The sequence below is a fragment of the Arvicanthis niloticus genome, chromosome 7, assembly GCF_011762505.2.
Source record: "Arvicanthis niloticus isolate mArvNil1 chromosome 7, mArvNil1.pat.X, whole genome shotgun sequence".
Lineage (NCBI taxonomy): Eukaryota > Metazoa > Chordata > Mammalia > Rodentia > Muridae > Arvicanthis > Arvicanthis niloticus.
The window spans coordinates 12,593,602-12,613,484 of NC_047664.1; the positions used below are offsets into that span (position 1 = coordinate 12,593,602).

Sequence of the window (19,883 nt, forward strand, 5' to 3'; positions counted from 1 at the left end):
TTAACATGCTTTTCCTATGATTCCTACTTGGCAAACTAGTATCACAATTCAAGGTTCAGATTCCTCCCTGGGGATTCTCCAGGATATCACTCAGTCACTATAGAAAATAATCTTCTGTGCACTATGACATGCCATAAACTATTGTGTCAAGGAATTCACATGCCCAGCCACAGTCTGCTCACTGTTTTTGTCACACTCATCATGTCTATCCCTCAATGTGGTTCTCCTCCCAGATACATTCTGAGATCTGTGAAAGCACTTGTCTCCTGTCCAGTTAATCTGGACACATCTGGAATGCTGATTTTCTCTTTTCAAAAAAAAAAAAATGAGTTTTCCTCTTTTGAGTAGAACAAAACAATAACAAATAACAAACATTTAAATTTTAGCATTTGTATCCAAAACATATGCATACTTACCTCATGGGCCCATAGTTCAGCATTATAAATGCTAATACCATCATTACACAGACAGCTCTTCGCTTTGGACTTGGGACTTTGAGCCTCTGGTTCTACAGGAAATGAAATGGGATGAAACTGCATGTCAACACTACAAAGAGCAGTAACTAAGAATCTTTTCTACAAATTGTATGAATACATTTTCTCATAAAAAATAAAACTAAAAACACCTCAACAGTAAAGAAATAGTACTTTTAAAAAGACTAAATCCTCCCATACCCTCTTTTCCATCAGAGAAAGGAATTATGCCCCCTCCGGTACTGAGCAAAATACCTGAACTGACTCATTTTCTGGGCTGGTGGGATGGGTTAGTCTAGAGCCAAGAGCCACTAGCAGCACAGTGGACAGAACATCCTGGCTGCCTGCCCTTCCCAGGTCCCTTCTCTGGAGGTGAGGGAGAATCTACTGGCATAAATCAGAAACAAGTTAGTGCCAGCTCCATGTGAGCCCCAAGAAAAGATGGAGATGTTATAGTCACAGTCTTTATCGTCGCATGCCTAACATGCTGGAGGAAAACATATTCCAAAGGGTAATGGTTAAAATTTTTTTCCTACTGTAAATGATTTTGTGCTTCTTGTATCCCCATTTCTTAGCACTACTATTTTATATGATTTAAAAAGTAATTAACAATTTACTTATCAAAAAGAAAATCAGTTTCACCACATCAGCCAGCTGGTCACTAGCACTCACCTCTGATACCACCTCATCCAGCTGCCGCTTCAGGGAGCCATTCTCCTTCTTCAGCTGCTCATTCTCTGAGAGGGCAGCCTTCAACCTGGCCTCCAGTCCTAGCATGTACTCTTTCTTCTTCTTGCGTGACTGACAAGCAGACTCTCGGTTCTTTATCATACGCTGCTGTCTCCTCAGCACAGCAATCTAGGAAGTTACACGACACACGAATCATGGTACACACCAAATATCAACACCTACTGATTTTTCAAATGATTTCTCAATAACTTTTGTCAAAATATAAGTTGTTGGTCATTTTTAAACAAGCCTTAAATATACTACTCAAATTAAGAAAGCTTAAGTCGATTTGAGTAAAACACTCCTTTCTAAATCCTAGCCACTAGTGTTTTCTGAAGTACACTGTCGAGCATCTAACTGGTCCTTTATCCCTCAGAAAGTACCTCAAAAGAGCTGTGTGAGGTAGCTTACACTGAAAAGCCCAGGACTCCAGGAGGTTATAGCAGGAGGATTGCTCCAAGCTTGAGGTCAGTCTGTGGGGCAGTGGATGGTGCCAACCAGACAGAAAACTGGTAAGGTCCAGCAGATTCAGGAACCGCAGCAATTTTCACAATTGAGAACAGTAAATGTTTAAATTTACTCCCGACCAGGTTCCTGCACTGGAACAGGAGACCACAACACCCCATTGAGAGGACTGGGACAATCAGCCCCACAGGGAAAACACCTGATGTCCTTCCACATGCAGATGAGGCATCCCTAACATCTCAGACCAAGCCAGGAGAAAGCATCTGCCTCTAGATCCCAACCTACCCCCAAATGTTTATAAGGTCCTATCCACGACAAATAAAATGCACGAGTTATTTCACTAAAGATGCCTGAGAGTGCCTGTCTTATTGAGCTGTCACAATCCAGGGAAGAGCTTTTTCTCTCATGGCTGGACCTCAACCAGCCCCAGCCAGCCGGGTGCAACAGCCTGACTGCAGCAACTTCCTGCTCGATGACCCTGACCTTGGCCCCTAGCTGCCCACTGTGCCACGCCCCCTGCCACCTACTCCAGGGCAGGAGTAACCACGGAGGAGGTGTGGCAGCCTGCCTTGCTCTGGCTTCCCCTTGGACAACGGTAACTCTTTAGCCCCTCTGGCCAGGCCTGAGCCTGAAGTGTACTGAAGTACACCAGAAGAGTACTGAGTATATATCCTGCAGATCCCGGCGGACAGCACCTGGTATGCAGACTGGCATCAGTCTTACTCTATTTTTAAAATGAAAAAGAAAAATGCCTGGAGTGGCAAGGTAGCTCAGTGGGTAAAGCATTTGCTGCACAAGCATGCGGACCCAAGTCCTGAGTCTGATCCCCAGTCTGATCCAGAGGAAGGAGAGAGCCAACTCTATATAGTGCTGTCTTCTGACCTCCACATGCCACAGGATGCACGCACACAGGGAGCACTGGCTTCAGTGTGCAGAAGGTTGAGAACCACTGCAAAACCACTTCAGGACTACTTAATCTAGTACAATGTAAGCCACTGTTACATCGTAATGAAGTTCTACACATTTATTGTATGGGGGCGATGTTCTTTTTTATTTTCTACCTCAGTATGTTGAATCCATCAAAATCCATGGATATGAAGGGCCAAATTATATATATACTGCTTTAATTACCATAATGACCCTAAGTTAATTGACTAAGTTCCCAAACTCTAGATCCAACTACTCAGAAGATCACTTCTCCATGTAGAATTGTTATCAGCATCTTTTATCAACATTACATATCTCTCAAAACATGCAAAAAGCCAAGTTAGTGATATGTGCCTCTAGTGCCAGCACTCTAGACTCAAAGCCAGTTCAAAGCCAGTCTGGGCCATATGAGACTTTCTTAAATCAAACAAACAAACAAGAACAAAAAACAACAAACCTGCAAAGACACAGTTAGAAGTGACCACTATGTTTTTACTCTCTATATTTACTGCCTCTCTCAATCCTTCACTCACCAGAAGTGTACTGAGTATACGCTAATAACCAAGTTGATTTCAATGCAAATATTCTCTTACTCCTCTATTTCTCAGGTCACTCTCCAAAGCAGGCTTTTATGAATGGATCTACAGACTACAGCAACAGACTCCCGGTCATTTAGATCAGCTTCTATCTCCCCGCCTACCACTTCTAAACTCTCTCCTCACTTCCTGGCACTCTACAGCCAAAACTGTCAATCCTCCTTTCGCTCTCAGGGCCTTCTTGGATTGAGCACTCACTACCTAACCATGCCTTCTCCTTAACCCCAGTATTCTCTACTCCATAATCGCTACACCGTGTTCTCATTTTTGCCCATAGTCTTTATTTCCACTTAATGCCATCTCCTCCACTAACCAACCTCTAAGGTCCTCAACTTTTCCAACTATTCTCACCTATTTCTCTGAATGGCTTATATTCGTAAAATTTGGAAGATACGCCAAAATACTCCAATGGTTTCAACAATGTTAACTATCTTTTTTCACTTAGATTTTAGACCTTGGAACCCAATGTCATATCTGACACTATTTAATAACCAAAAATATCTACCATGTCACAACTTAAATTTTTTTTTTGTTACATTAAAAAAAAAAATGCAGAACCGACTGTTACAGCATTAATCTAATTTCTTTAGGTAGCAAGTTCACAAAGTCATCTCAAAAACAAAAACAAAGAATAATATTGGCTTCATTAGATAATGTACATAAATGGTTGAGTTACTGATGTCTGCTTCCCGGTGGACTTGAAAACACTCTACTGAGTGTGCCATAGTCCCTTCAGTAAGCGCAGTTCCAGATCAGCTTTAAGTTAACTGTCTTAGGGTTTCTACTGCTGTGATCAACACCATGACTAAAATCAAACTGGAGAGAAAGGATCTATTTCATCTTATAGTTTGTGGTCCATCATCCAGGGAAGTCAGAGTAAGAACTCATGGTGGGAACTTGAGGGCAGGAACTGATGCAGAGGCCAGGAAGGGATGCCACTTACTGGCCTGCTCCCCATGTCTTACTCAGCTTGCTTGTTTTTATAGTACTCAAGACCACCAGCCCAGGGATGGCACCATCCACAATAGGCTGGGCCCTAATTTAAAAAGTATACTCCTGCCTAACCCACAGGCCAATATGGTGGAAAATTTTTCTCAATTGAGGTTCCCTCTTTCAAAATGAACCTAGCTTGTATCAAGCTGACATAAAAATCAGCCAGCACATTTATAATAGGAAACTTATAGCTACCCAGTTACTACAGCTCCTAGTAACAGTGGAGTAACCAAATGGTACCCAAGATGATGGTGTCAATCATATTCCAGTCCTAACCCACATGGAAAAGCATTACATGGCTGTCGGAAAGAGCACTTTCTTCTCTTTTCATTTCTAACTGGAACTCCACAAAAAAGTTGATCACAAATACCCAGCACCTGCCAAGAGTTTCCAAATCTATATATGTCAAGAATTGTTTCTGTTATTATTCCCAAGCAATATAACTAACTGCTTATATTACAACTAATACCCAACATACACATGCATGGGAGGGAGGGAGGTGGGAAGGGAGGAAGCAAGACCATGACAAATTGATTTCTCATCAATTTCCAGACATTCTCAGGACAACACCACTTTGTTCTGCTAAATGTTAGTTTTAGTCATTGTCACTGTTCCTGGGAAAGCCGGTGCTCACAGTGAATACTAGAGTGCTGAAGTACATGGAACACTGAGCAAACACATAAAAGAGAAGGTTCCCAGATGGAAGAATTTATACTAAAAGTTACATAAAAGGCAACTTTAAAGGCTAATTAATCTATGGGATTTAGGGAGGCTTACAGATGGTATACCATTTAATAAATCTCAAACAAGGATTAGGTATTTCTCTAAACAAAAAAATCACCTGCACATTATACACAGCATTAAGATTTCAAAGGCTGACAACCCACATGCCTCAGACCAAGGGGAAAAAATAAAAATGAAAACCACCTGTGGCCAAATAGTCTGTTTTTCTCATAGAAAAAGATCCATTGTAATAGGTCTGAAAATATTCAACATTACCAATAAAAGCAGGGGAAAAACTGTATAAATGAATGAAATGCTTACGAGTCAAAAGTACAGGGCTGCCACTATATCTCAGCAAGTTGTCTTTAGCTATCTGAATACATAATATTAAATTACACTTCCTAGACCAAAAAGAGCATATAGATGATTTTTTTTTTTAGACTAAGCATACATATATATTGTTCAGTGTTCTTGAGGAAGGTTAAATTCTGTTGGGTACACTGACTTTTGCAAATACAATATATTACAAAAATCCCTAGGCAATAAGAATGGCAGCATAATATAATCTCTCTTTGTTGAAATTACTATAGTTTTCAAGATTAAAGCCAGTCATCATGGCATACATCTGTAATTCCAGCACTTGGGAAGCAGAAGCCAGAGAACTGTTGTGAATTCAGGGCCAGCCTCATCTACAGAGTACGCTCCAAGCCAGTCAGGGCTATACAATGAGATATTCTCAAAAACAAAATAAAACAATAACAGTTAATAAATAAAATAAGCCTCATTTAAATCTACTAGCGAATAGACAAGCCAAGGCATGGATTGAGGTCAGCTGACTTCAAGCCTCTTGGAACCTATTCAGTAGCCCCACTAGGCTTTCACAGACCACATAGCGCTGGCATCACAGCATGGATCGTGTGCTGTTTGGCTACTCTAATTATGTGCCATCTACAAATAGAAACGTACGGACATGCCTATGTCTAGAAGCTAGCTCACAAGTGTTAGCCCCATGTACAAGCACGAAATCAAAAGGCTGGCCCACTAGTTCACTGACACACTCCCATCCAGTCACATCAGATGGCTTACCAGACCGAAACCAGCCAACGGCTGGCCCACTCCTGCTTCTGATCATCCTGCCTTCAGAGATCTCTCCCACCAAGCACCATGCCTTGGAAAAAGAATAAAGAACCAAAGGAAAACATGCACAGCTGCAAGGGATCTGTCCCTTAGTGCCACTGCACTATAAAGTGTGGAGTTTTCCTTATAAAACAATCATTTGTTTGCACAGAAGAGAGACTTACGTAGAAGGAAAACTTTCACAAATGGCTACGTTCCTTTTGAGGCTTGAGTCAGTGTAAAAGGCAAAGCTTCAAAATTGCCCGTGTTTTCTTTTTAATTTTAAAAGCTTTACCAACTGATAAACACTTTATTAAACCCCTCTTTTACAAACAAAATGATGTTTACAGTCTTGAGTCTAAAATGCTGCTGGAAACAAGTTACAAACACTAAAAACTAAGGCAGTATGAAAGCAAGTGTAGTTCTTCTATGTTTGCACATATATGCCAATGTGGAAAGCTTTTGGGGGCCTGCTTGGCAGAAATCTGACATTGCCGAAGGACAAGGAAATGGGCTTCAGGCAGGAATCTGATGACATTGGGCCACAACAAGGAAGTAAGTTCAGGCAGGAATCTAATTTTAAGCTAAGACAGAGAAGTAATTTCAGGCAGGAATCTAAATCTTAGGCTAGAACAAAGAAGTAGGCTTCAGGCATGAATATGACTTTGGGCTAGGACAGGGAAGTTGGCTCAGATATTTTGGTCAACCTGATAAGCCCTTAGAAACAGTGATCACAAGAGTGAACAGGGACTTAATTAATTGTCTTGCTAGTTCCTTGATTATTTGCATCTATTGTATCCCTAGTTCCTCAACCTAGAACTGACCTTAATACTTGCATGTAATTAAAATGGTATAAAAGCAGACTGGGAAAAAATAAACCTGCCCTCAGCCTCAGAACTGACTGGGGTCATACTACAATGTTGTCTTTTTTCTTTTAAATCCTCACTCCTGCTCTGGAGAACCTGTTGACTGACTGGGCTGGCCTAGTCATTCCAACATCTCAGGAAGCTCAGTTCAGAATGAGGACAGCATGTGGTCAGAGGACACCATGTGGAGTGGCTTCTCCTACCTTCATGGGTTCCAGGGATCATTCTCAGGACTCAGGTCACCATGCTGTGCAAGTGCTTTACCCACTGAGTGAACTCATTGGCCCAGACTGGTTTTTTTTTTTGGAATTAATAGCATTGTTCTATAACTTGAAAAATATGTGAAACTACTAAATTGTACACCTCAAAACAATAAAACAAGAGTTCAGCTCAAAGGTAGAGTATGTATACTCAAGCATGTATAAAGTTGTGGGTTCAATCTCCAACACAGAAGAAAAAACATGGTATATGAATTATCTTGATAAAGTTGTTTTTTAAAAAATGTGAAATCATTCCTCAAACTAATAGACACATCAACAAGAGCTACAAAAACTATATGAGGACATCCTGGCACTCAGGAGGTAGAGATAGAGATTCAGAAGTTCGAGCCAACTTTGGCTATACAAGTAAGTTCTCAGACAGCTTAGGCTATATGAAACCTTGTCTCAGAGAGAGAGAGAGAGAGAGAGAGAGAGAGAGAGAGAGAGAGAGAGAGAGAGAGAGAGAGAGAGAGAGAGAGAGAGGAGAGAGAGGAGAGAGAGGAGAGAGAGGAGAGAGAGGAGAGAGAGGAGAGGAGAGAGAGGGGAGAGAGAAACAGATTAGCTGGGAACACATGGGAACAGAGAGAACGTGGAGTGATGGGCAATCCTTTCATAGGCAGCCCACACTGAAACACCTGGTGGAGGCATAACATAAGCAGTTGCTAGGTGCCTGGGAAAGCCTGGTGGAATCAAACCTCATTCTAGTAGGTTGTCTCTAATTCCTATTACCTCACCTTTTCTTCACATCTCTTTCCCTCTCCCTCTCCCTCTCCCTCTCCCTTCCTTCCCCTCCCTCTTCCCATCTTCCTCTTCCCCCTCCCCTGCCCCTCACTGCCCTTGTAGCACTGCTGTCTGTCTACATGTCTACTGTCTGCCTCTAACCCCTCTCCAGGCCCACCCTCCCTCCCTTTCCCTCAAATAAACCCCTTTATGCCAGGTCTGTTGCATGTCATGATTTCTCAGGGGACACCTTGTCATGGGCCCACTAGGTACTCCCTTGTCATATTGTATTTCATAACAGTAAACTCTATTAAAACTGAGACAACACCTATCTTCTGACCCTACAATTCCAATTTTAGGAATTCCTCAGGTACACTTGCACAGGAGCAAAATAAAGTATGTACCAAGGTATTCAAAATGAGAATGTTCACAAACAAAAAGACTACAAAATATGAATTATGGAACCTTTATGAACTAGACTCCCATTTAGCCTTTCTTTTCTTCCTTCCTTCCTTTCTTTCTTTCTTTAAAATTTATTCTATGTGTATGTCACTCTCTTCAGACACACCAGTAGAGAACATCAGATCCCATTACAGATGGAATTGAACTCAGGTCCTCTGAAGAACAGTCACCACTCTTAACCCTTAACCGCTAAGCCATCTCTCCAGCCCCCCTCCCCCCATTTAGCTTTTCTTAAAATCTTCTTAATCTTCTCCCTCCTCCTCCTCCACCGACTCTTCTCTTCTCTTCCTCCTCTTCCTCCTCCTCTTCTTTCTCTTCCTTCTCCTCCTTCTCCTCCTCTGCTTCCTCCTCTTCCTCCTCCTCCTTTTCCTCCTCATCCTTCTTTGATTTACTTTTTATTTCATGTATGTGGCTATTTTGTTTGTATAATTATCTGTGTGCCATAAGCATGAAGCGCCCATGGAGGTCAGAAAGGGGCATTTCAGCCCCTGGAATTCGAGTTACAGACATCTATGAGCCACCATGTTGGCAATGAGACTTGAACCAAGTCTTCTGGAAGAGCAGCCAGAGCTCTTAATCACTGAGCCGTCTCCATTCCTACCTTTCAGGTTTAAGTCCTGATGTGGAACAATCTCTAATATATATTAAGAAAAGCAAGTTGCAAGACAGTGTGTGGGTGAGCTACTATTTCTTTAGAAGAGGTCATTTAGCAAAAGCTCTAAGTTTATACATAGTAAAGAACCATCTCAGGGCAGATGGAAATAAAAATACTCAAGATGATTGGTTCTGAGAAGGGGAAGTGACTGGCAAAGCATTTTCTCCCTAGAGTGAGCTCCAAGTAAGACTGTAAGACAGACTATCAGAGAAAAGAGAGAAAAGTATTCAATTATTTAAGTTATAAGTCAACATTCTTTCAAATAATTACTTACAGCTATATCAAGATAGCAAACTGAAAGGCAAAGAACACTTGAAGCTATCCACGATGGTGGTGCACACCTTTAATCTTAGCACTAGGGAAACAGAAGCAGGCAGATGTATGAGTTCAAGGACAAATTGGTCTATATAGCAAGTTCTGGGCCCACAAGAGACACACAGTAAGACCCTGTCTCAAAAAGACCGCTAATGTTGACACAACGTGAGTCCATGACAGTACAGTACATAAATAGGGGAAGGGAAACTGTCGGAAAGTCCTGAATTCCCCATATCACTAGGAAACCGACAGTTTCCCTTCACAGAGTCACTGCAACCATCAATAAATTTTAATGTACAAAATCTTTATTCAAGATAAATGTTTAGAAGTCCCCAAACTCGAGGACCCAGGAAGTCACTCCTGGCCCAGAGCACTGGTTCCTTCCGGTCTGGGCCCGAGCACTGAGCAGATCCCGGGGGCTGCAGCTCTGCCCCCAATCTCAGAACCCAAAGGAAGCAGGCCTCCCAGAAGCTCTAACCCAGGCAGTATCTTAGGTAAGCAAACAGCAACACCTGCCTTAAACAGGGAGTAACTGGGACCCACTAGAACCCAGGAAGTCACTCCTGGCCTGGAGCACTGAATCCTTCTGGTCTGGACCTGAGCAATGAGCAGATCTTGAGCCCCAGCTCTAACCCCACACAGTTCTGATACAAACAAAATAATAGGAAAGACAGGCTCCAGTCAGAGACAGGGCAGGTAGCACTAAGGAGATCCAGATGGTGAAAAGCAAGCACAAGAACATAAGCATCAGCAACCCAGGGTACTTGGCATCATTAGAACCTAGTTCTCCCACACAAGAAAGTCCTGAATTCCCCATATCACTAGGAAAGCAAGATTCAATTTAAAATCACTTCTAATGATGATGATAAAGGACTTTAAGAAGGACATAAATAACACTCTCAAAGAATTTGAGAAGAACACGGGTAAACAGGTAGCAGCTCTTCAAGAGGAAACACAAAAATCCCTTAAAGAATTACAAGAGAACACAACCAAACAGGTGAAGGAATTGAACAAAACCATCCAGGACATAAAATTTAAAGTAGAAACAATAAAGAAATCATAAAGGGAGACTACCCTGGAAATAGAAAACCTAGGAAAGAAATCAGGAGTCATAGATGCAAGTATCACCAACAGAATACGAGAGATAAAAGAGAGAATCTCAGTCGCAGAAGATACCATAGAAAATATTGACACAACTGTCAAAGAAAATGCAAAATGCAAAAAAGTTCTTAACCCAAAATATCCAAGAAACCCAGGACACAATGAGAAGACCAAACCTAAGGAAAACAGGTATAGATTAGAATGAAGATTCCCAACTTAAAGGGCCAATAAATATCTTCAACAAAATTATAGAAGAAAGCTTCCCTAAAGAACGAGATGCCCATAAACATACAAGAAGCCTATAGAACGCCAAATAGACTAGACCAGAAAAGAAATACCTCCCGTCACATCATAATCAAAACACCAAGTGCACAAAACAAAGAAAGAATATTAAATGCAGTAAGGGAAAAAGGCCAAGTAACATATAAAGGCAGACCTATCAGAATTACACCAGACTTCTCGCCAGATACTATAAAAGCGAGAAGACCCTGGACAAATGTCATACAGACCCTAAGAGAACACAAATGCCAGCCCAGGATATTATACCCAGCAAAACTCTCAATTACCATAGATGGAGAAACCAAGATATTCCATGACAAAACCAAATTTACACATATCTTTCCACAAACCCAGCATTACAAAGGATAACAGCAGGAAAGCTCCAATAGAAGGAGGGAAATTATACCCTAGAAGAGCAAGAAAGTAACCCTCCTCCAACAAACCCAAAAGAAGATAGCCACACAAAGATAATTCCACCTCTAATAACAAAAATAACAGGAAGCAACAATCACTGTTCCTTAATATCTCTTAACATCAATGGACTCAATTCCCCAATTAAAAGACATGGGCTAATTGACTGTATACATAAACAGGGCCCAGCATTTTGCTGCATACAGGAAACCCACCTCAGTGACAAAGACAGACCTTTAGAGTACAAAATTTTACCTTAGAGTAAACGACTGGAAAACAAGTTTTCAAGCAAATGGTCCTAAGAAACAAGCTGTAGTAGCCATTCTAAAACCTCCAGCCTGAGAACACAAAGGGAGGGACTCATGGCTCCACCTGTATGAGTAGTTGAAGGTGGCCTTGCCAGGCATCAGTGGAAGTGGATGGCTTTGGTGCCTGAAAAATCTGGATTCCCTAGTGTTGGGGAATTTCGAGAACAGGAAGGCAGGAATGGGAGGATGGTGGGAGCATACCCTCATAGAAACTCCCAGAATTATATGGATTAGACATGACAGAGGCAGGCCGCCAGAAGACTAGATTCCAGAATTCAAACAAAAATCATCTTGACACTAAAATTTGTTTTGAGAATTGTATATTGCAGAATACACAGCCTCGGTGTATCTACTCATTAAGCAAGCTAAGCTGCTGATGTCCCGGAATTCCAGCTGGATGCAGTGAAGACACAGCATCAGAGGCTTACCAATTTACTCTTTCCCCTGCCCCTCTTCTAATATCTCAATGCCCATAATCAACTTGAAGAAGTTAATGAAGAGTCGGCACCCCTAGTCCCTGGGCTTGGGGACTGAGGTGGTTAATATTGGGCTATCTTTCTAGGGAAAAGTAGTGGTTTTGGTGGAACAGGGAGGATTAGCTAGGATTTATTGCATAGCCATAACCTATTGGTAGAAATATGTATAATTGTTATTAAGATGAAGTTATAATTTCTTCAATGGCACAAAATTTACTTTGATTTCAAATTTAAGGTTTTCATTGGTATGAGCTTCTTATTAGTATAAAAGTGAGATTAATACTGTTACTCTCATAGGCATTGTGCTTATATAACACATTTAGGAATACAAGGCTTAGACCCAGTCCTTCTTTAACTTTTCTAACTGGTTTGAGATGGTTAGCCTGTGAGTTAAGGGCCTATAGCAAACTCATGGCTCTGAGTTTATTGTTAGGGTGTTTTCTATATTTTATTTAGAAATAGCTGAGAGGAGTTAACAGACAACAGTCCAGATTGCCTTACATGAATAGTTGGTTTTCAAAACGTCAGAAGTCCACAGAATTGACGTTACAAACATTTCTGTATTAATGTTCATTTTGATTAGAGACCTGCCTGCTCCTGACAGCTTCCTGTCTTGAATTCTACGAAGAAATTGAGCATCTTTGGAGTTACTCCAGTTGTGGTGAGACAGCCACTAGGCAAGAATTGCCTCTTTTCATCTACAGACAAATCACTGTCCAGAAAAGGACACACTTGCAGAATAGTTGACTGATTATATCTGCAGAGTAATCAGCCCTTAGTAACTCTGCATCACTAGGTCTGTCAGACGATCCTGGTCCAGAAGGCTGAAGATCAGATGCTCCAACGTTTTGTAGTATAGGGACTGTCCAGGTGTTCAGCAGTCTCTATAAATTGGCTAAGTTTTAGAAGCTATGTTTTGTACTTCCCATAATTTCAGTTAACTCAGTCATTCTGGATTTCTGACAGGGTTGAAGACTTATAGTCTCATAGCCCAATCCTGGCTATTTACTTTGAGAGAAATGATTTGAGAGGATGATTTTCAGCTGACATTCATTCTAAAGCCAAGAAAAAAGCCAGGTTCAGAACTAAGTCTTTTATTTAGGAGAGATGACAGAGGTTCTGGTTAGTCAAGAAAATGATGGACTGGGTATTTATTAGGTCTATCTTGTACTTTACTGACACAAATTGGTATAGTTATGCTTCAATTCTATTTTAAGAGAAAAGTTTTATTTTAACAGGAAAGGTGATATGTAGGAGGAGTTAAGGTGAGAGGAGTAAGGAGAGGAAGAGGAAGGAGAGGAGGAAGAAAGGAGGAACTAGGTGACAAGAGGAGGGGGTGGAACATGGAGGCGGATGTTCGAGTGTCTCCTCCAGTCAAAGATAGTTGATATATCTAGGTTGGGTATTGGGTTACACTTCTGATTGTATGGGCATCTTGTTATTGAGCATTACCAAACTTATAAAGCCTTTGATTAACATTAAAAAAATTGTATAAAAGCAAAAAGGAAAAGGGGGGGTGGGATAGGGGTTTTCTAGGAAGGGAAAATGGGGAAAGGGGATGGCATCTGAAATGTAAATAAAATATCCAATTAAAAAAAAAAAAAAAAGAAGTCCCCAAACTCCATTTAAGAGAAACTGCATATACTTTAACAAAACATATTTTTCTTTTATTTGCAGTCATTGGTAGTAGCAAAGCCAAAAGCTAGTCAGCACAAAAGTGACTTTTTCCTCCCAAAGTCTGGACAGTTTCTAAGAGCACCAAATCTTTCCTACTGAAATTGTTCTGACAGATTCCTTGACTCTGCAGCCCAAAGAAATATCGTGGTCTTAATGCTCTTAACAAAAGCTTTAACAAAATGTTTTTTCTAAAAGCATTCAGTTACTAAAAATTGTCTACTCATTCTCTCTCTTGTTTGACTGAGGACAGCCACAGGATAAAAGGAGAGCCAATTCACATTTAGTCCTAAAAGAGGGCCCTGGGTGTTTATAGTGTTTAGAGCTTTGTTTTGTTTTCTGAAAATAAAACACAAGTACAGTGCCTGTTACTTTACACTGCAAATATGTAGAATAATATCCTTCTTGAGAGACATCCTGTGAGGGGGTCTTTCATGAGTTTTATTCCTTACTGAACAAGCTAAGAATGCAAAGTTATAACCATCTGTGGTGGGAGTTAATCAAAGTCATTTCTTGGCTTTATGTTCCCAACAGGCAACTTTGAAAGAAGAGGTACAGAATCCCTCTGAAAAGGAGAAGGGTTGCTTCTGGCTCGCTGTAAGAATGAAAGATTTCCCAAGTTCATATTTGTCCACTGGATGAAAAAGAATATGTTCAAAAGCATCCATATGCGGTCACATCCATAGCACTTCAATCTAACACCTGAAATCTCTAATTTTTTTAATACCATTTCTAGAAAAAAGAAATCATAATCCAGGCTGGAGAGATGCTTCAGCAGTTAAGAGCACTGACTACTCTTCCAGAGGTCCTGAGTTCAATTCCCAGCAACCACACGGTAGCTCACAACCATCTGTAATGGGATCTGATGCCCTTTTCAGGTAAGTCTGAAGATGGCTACAGTGTACTCATTTACATAAAATAAATAAATAGTTATTTTAAAAAATTAAAGAGAAAAAAATGCAAAATCCAATTTGGAATGGCAGGAGAATGCCCTTTTCAGTATTTCTAATGCCTGCAGGCAGATGGGAAAGAATCCTCCCCTACCTTAGTACCCTTCTTTTCCATGAAGGCTTTGTGGGTCTGACATAGTTCTCTCTTGGAAGTGTGTGTGTGTGTGTGTGTGTGTGTGTGTGTGTGTGTGTGTGTGGTGTGTATACATGTGCATGTGTGCACACATGCCCTCATGTTTGTGTGTCAAGGTTTCCAATTAAAAAAGACTGGAAAGTGTGCAAAGTGATGAAGGATTTAATAGATGTTCCATAGAATGAATGGGTAGGCAGAAAGAAATGCCTGGGGCCTCCTGGCAACACAGTGTCAATCACTCTCTCCTCTTAGGTTCTTTCTAGTTCTGTACTAATCCATGATCTTTTCCTTTCCATTATTCTAGCCGATGAATTTCAGTAAAACTCTCAGCTATGTTGGTCCACTATAAAATACACAGAATATAATTTCACCACATTTTTGTGGCCCTTTATCCCAATAACTGAAATAATATAATTTTAAAATCCTAAGCCAAGGTGGTTAGGGCTCATGAACTGTTGAGATGACCATGAGAAGCGATGGAAACAGTGAAGCAGATTTAAACAGAATGCTCGAGCATGTAACTTCCCACCTCGCAACATTCAACAGCCCTTCAGAAGACAGAGAAGCATGCTCTCTAACAAGCCAACTTTACAAATCCATAACTTCATTTATTAACAGACTACATAGAGAATGTCTACACTAAAATGTCTAATTTTTTTCCATCAGGATCACAGCTAAAATCAAATTGTACTTCTTGAAAATGTAGGTAAGGTTTCCAAGAGTTAAACATAACAGACTTACCAGCAAAGGCAGGAAGACTAAAATTATAATCTGAACCAGGCAAACTGTTTCATAACAGAAAACGTGGCACTTAATGTAGTCTGCAGAAGAAGGTATGCTAGAGACACTACTTATGGCAGTAGCAGGCCCCTAGAGAATGAGGCTTGCCAAACAAAAGAATTCAAAACAGGTAGGGAATGAGTAGCCATGTCAGCATACAAAGCCACCAAAGATTGATATAATAGTTTCCTGAATTACAACTTTTCCACCATATGATTTAAAAGCACAAAAATGACATGCTATGAAAAACTGAGAGGTACAATTTAAATCAAGACTGTATCTACACTAATTCACATTTAAGGAGACTTATATATGCATGTTACTAACATAGAGGCTGTCCGGGTGGATCAGTCCTTTCTACAGCTCCTTCTACAACAGGTTTTACTTTGGGTTCTTTGGGTAGGTTTGCCAGCTGATAGGATAGACTGCTTCTCTACCTCACATAAATATGAAAAAACTCACACTGAAAAGTCTTGGCTCAGTTCATGTGGGGTGAAACAACAATGTCCACGCCCCTGTAGTCTCATATATTTGAATGCTTAGTCACCAGGGAGTGGCACTATTTGAAAAAGATTAAGAGGTGTGGCCTTATTAGACAAAATGTGTCACTGCTGGTGGGCTCTGGGGTCTCAAAAGCCCATTCTAGACCCATTTCTCTCTCTTAGGATGTAGCTCTCAGCTACTCCTTTAGCGCCATGCCTGCATACCACCATGCTCCTTGCCATGATGATAATGGACTCTGAAACTGTAAGCCAGAGCCCACTTACATGCTTTCTCTTATCCGAGTTGCCTTGGACATGGTGTCTCCACACAGCACTATCACAGGGACTGAGATACCCTGCTCTTCTATAAATGAAAGCAACTCAGAAACCTCAATGCTGCTTAGCTAGATCATCCTAATAGTCTTTTGGTCTCTTATATTAAACACATACTACATCAATATTTCTTTTATAATTCTGTCAGTTCTCATTTCTGAATCAGAGGCAATACTGCTAACAGTAAAAGATAACACCATCAGTATAAATACATTCTCACCTCAAACATCCTAAGGTGTTAACTAAGACTCTGCCAGCAAGTTACTCAAAACTTCCCAGAGTAAAGACTGCAAAAGTAGAACATATGTTCTTTCACATCAAACAACCAGTGAAAGATGTCTGGCTAACAGACCAACATGTAATTAACTGAATTTGTTTGGAGATTACAAATGGGTCAGTGAATCCATGATAATTGTCAACATTCAGCTGCCTATTAACCATAGTCTAAAAAGAAAAAAATGGCCTCCAGTTTTTAAACACAATGCCTGTATATAAAAGCCTAGGAGATCTTTCTATCACTTACCTGCACCTGTTCCAGATGATCCACTGGAATAATTCAGAAGAATTCTGTTGTCCACATGACACCCTGCCTTTCCTAAAATATGGCTCCTATGTCTGCCTTCAGTCTTCTCCTTTAGTGTACTGAATCACTACCATCCTTAAACAGTCTTTTATGGCATGGTTTCTTGGGGATTGGGCCAGCTTGTAGAGTGGGCACTGAAGACTGAACCGAGGGCCTGTGCATGTGAAGCAAGCACTGTGCTGCAGACCACATCTCCAGCCCACAGGTTTTAGAAACCTTTCCCATCTTTTGTTACTCTGTAATTCTAAACACTTGGGATGTTATAACTGTTTAAAAAAAAATATGACAAACTATATTAATATTTAACAACTACACCAGACTATTATTCTACTTAAAGTTCTAAGGTAATGTCAAAAGTTTTCTAGTGTTAGTTTCATTTGGAGATATTACACAAGAAAATGCCAAGCTCCTTATTTCAAACATACTCAGAAGATATTTGAAGGGATCTCTGGATTGTTGGAGAAGCAAAGCCCCCTGCTGGCAGCCGGGGGCAGGGACCCTACTGAAGGAGGAAGCTGTTTCCTGAGGTGGGGCTTAAGTTAAATCCTGTATGCCCTACCTTTTCCTCCTCGAAACCTTTCCTTTATTAGACCTTAAACCCAAGCCCTGTGAACACAGCAGCCACCCAATCCCCTTCCTTACCCACTTCAGGGACTCTAGAAAGCCAGTCAGGAAGTTAAAACCCTACTTTCACCCTGCAAGCATGGGGATAGATCGCTGAGCCCTTGTCCTTGCCAACCCCACAGTCTAACACCCCTTCAGCTCTGGCCAAAATGGTTCCTCTGAATCCCCCTAAGGGACCTCCCCAGAAGGGATGGAACTGAAAAGCCCTGGTATTAGAACCAGCTTCTATCCCCTGCCATGTGGCAAGACTGACCTGATATAAACTTGACCACATCCCCCAAGGTCAGAGGCCCTAGGCAGTTTAGTTCAGACATGCACTGGGGGGCACATCTCCTTGTCCCTGTTAATCTCCATAATATAAAATATTACCAGGTTTAAGAAAAAAAAAAAAGGAAAAGTCTTCACCATTTGAAAACTTTCTGATTCTGTGAAAAGCATGCTCTTTTTGTTTTCTAAGGCAGGGTTCCTCTGTGCAGCTCTGGCTGTCCTGGAACTCGGTCTGTAGACCAGACTGGCCTCGAACTCAGACTAGTCGCCTCCGCCTCCTAAGTGCTGGATTAAAGGCGTGCACCACCATCCATGCACCACCACCTTTGAAATTCTATCATTCTTTTTCTACATACTAGAAAATTGTCTACCTACTAGAAGGAGAGAAAGCCAGCTTCCATAGCTACCTACTGTAAGCTGTCGTTAGAAGTCTGACCACAGCCAGAGCAGACCACTCCAGACCACACAGTTGGGGGGGGGGGGTTATTCAAGAGATAGGGCAAAGGTGGGAGGAAGAAGATGGAAGAAGAGAGAAAGAAGAGAAGTAGAGGCCGGGCATGAACACCTGGAGAGAGAGGAAGAGAAGTGGGTAGGGGACAGAGAGGCAAGAGAGTAAGAGAGTAAGAGATTAAGAGATTAAAAGAGAGAGGAGAGGGCAAGCAGCCCCTTTTATAGTGGACCAGGCCTACCTGGCTGTTGCCAGGTAACTGTGGAGGTGGAGTTTAGACAGAATGCTAACACCTACACCTTTCCAATATTGCTTCCTCTGTTTTGTGCTTCTTTTTTTTTTTTTTTAACTCCTAGTCATATATTTGTTACTCTTTTTTTATGGACACTTTATGAATTTGTGTGTCAATCCTTGCTTAGGGGCCATGCTAATCTTCTCTATATCATTCCAATTTTAGTATATGTGCTGACAAAACATGCACTATTTGTTACTCTTGAAGACTGATTTTGATTAGATGCATAGTAGAATTTCTCAGCAAGGACTGAGTACATCTCTGCTACTGGTGCTTTTCTTTGACATCCTGCATTCTTTTGGCTAAAACAACCAGACATTCTGCACTCCCTCCCCATCTTCCTAGTGTGTTGTTTCATCAGAGCAGCACATCAGTGTCTGGGTTGCAGGACACCTGGAGTAACAAGATGCTGAATCCTGAGTGTTCCACTCCTGGGCCTCTTGCCTTCTTTGTTTAGGGATGTCTGGCAGCTTACAGTTTGCAGATCCTGCTAACTCTTCTGGGCCCCAACCACCAAGGTACAGAGATGAAGGTGAGAACACTCAGCCTGGCATCCACTCAACTGATTTAGACCACAGAGCCATTCCACTCTTTACCCAGAGCATCACCAGCTACTTCTGTGCCATGTTCTTCTCAAAGAAAGCACAAACTTGTTTTCGTCATCCACTTCAATGAGTTTCTGACAGCCAGAAGCTAGGAAGGAAACATTCAACTACACCTTGACACACCCAACCACCAAGGAGATGGCACGAAAAAGCACTGTTCTCTCTCCATACAAAGCTAACTTCCCTTCTCCATATGTTGAGATGCACGGTTTTCCATATTAGTATAAACCTGGAGACTCTTGTTCTAAACCAGGGATAATCTACTCACTAGATATGCTTTGCTACAAGTTTTCACAATATTGTCAGCTGAGATTACAGCTATATTTATGGAGGAGAAAAGTATATTCAAAAGTTCATGGCCAGTCACTGCCATGGTGCTTAAATAAATGCTAGTAGACAGATCATAAAGCAGGCATGGTGGCACACACCTTTAATGTCAATACCTGGGAGAGAGGCAAAGGCACACGGATCTCTGTGAGCTCAAGGCCAGCCTAGTCTACATAGTGAGTTCCAGGACAGTCAGGGCTACACAGTGAGACCCTCTCAACAAACAAACAAACAAACAAAAAAAAAAAAGACAAGACAAAACAAAAGACCTTGGTACTCAATTCCTCTAGAAAACAAGAGCTGAGCAGCAAGTGCTTTAGCTGGATCTAAGGAGTGACAGCTTGTAGCAAAGTGCTGTTTATAATAAGAAATTTTAAGGTTTACAAAGACAGTAAAGGTCCAAATAACCACAAAGAGACAGAATTCTTAGGAGTGAAGAAGTGCTGACAGTACCTCAGAATATTGAACAGGATGGGCAAGATGGCTCAGCAGGTTAAGGCACTTCCCACC

The 19,883-nt window shown here is 41.2% G+C and overlaps 1 protein-coding gene and 1 non-coding gene across 4 annotated transcripts in view; both read right to left on the reverse strand.

Annotated features, from left to right (window-relative positions):
* Nucleotides 1–19,883, reverse strand: part of Atf6 (activating transcription factor 6) — a 166,917-nt gene that overhangs the window by 114,020 nt on the left and 33,014 nt on the right. For all 3 annotated transcript variants that reach the window (XM_076937940.1, XM_034508907.2, XM_076937942.1), the window contains 2 exons: nt 1,146–1,331; nt 417–508 (listed from right to left, as the gene is read on the reverse strand). In XM_076937940.1, the coding sequence (XP_076794055.1) occupies nt 417–508; nt 1,146–1,331 (278 nt within the window). The remainder of the gene's footprint in view (nt 1–416; nt 509–1,145; nt 1,332–19,883) is intronic.
* LOC117713260 (U6 spliceosomal RNA) lies at nt 18,523–18,630 on the reverse strand. Its single transcript, XR_004607426.1, has one exon. It is a non-coding gene; the product is annotated as a U6 spliceosomal RNA (small nuclear RNA).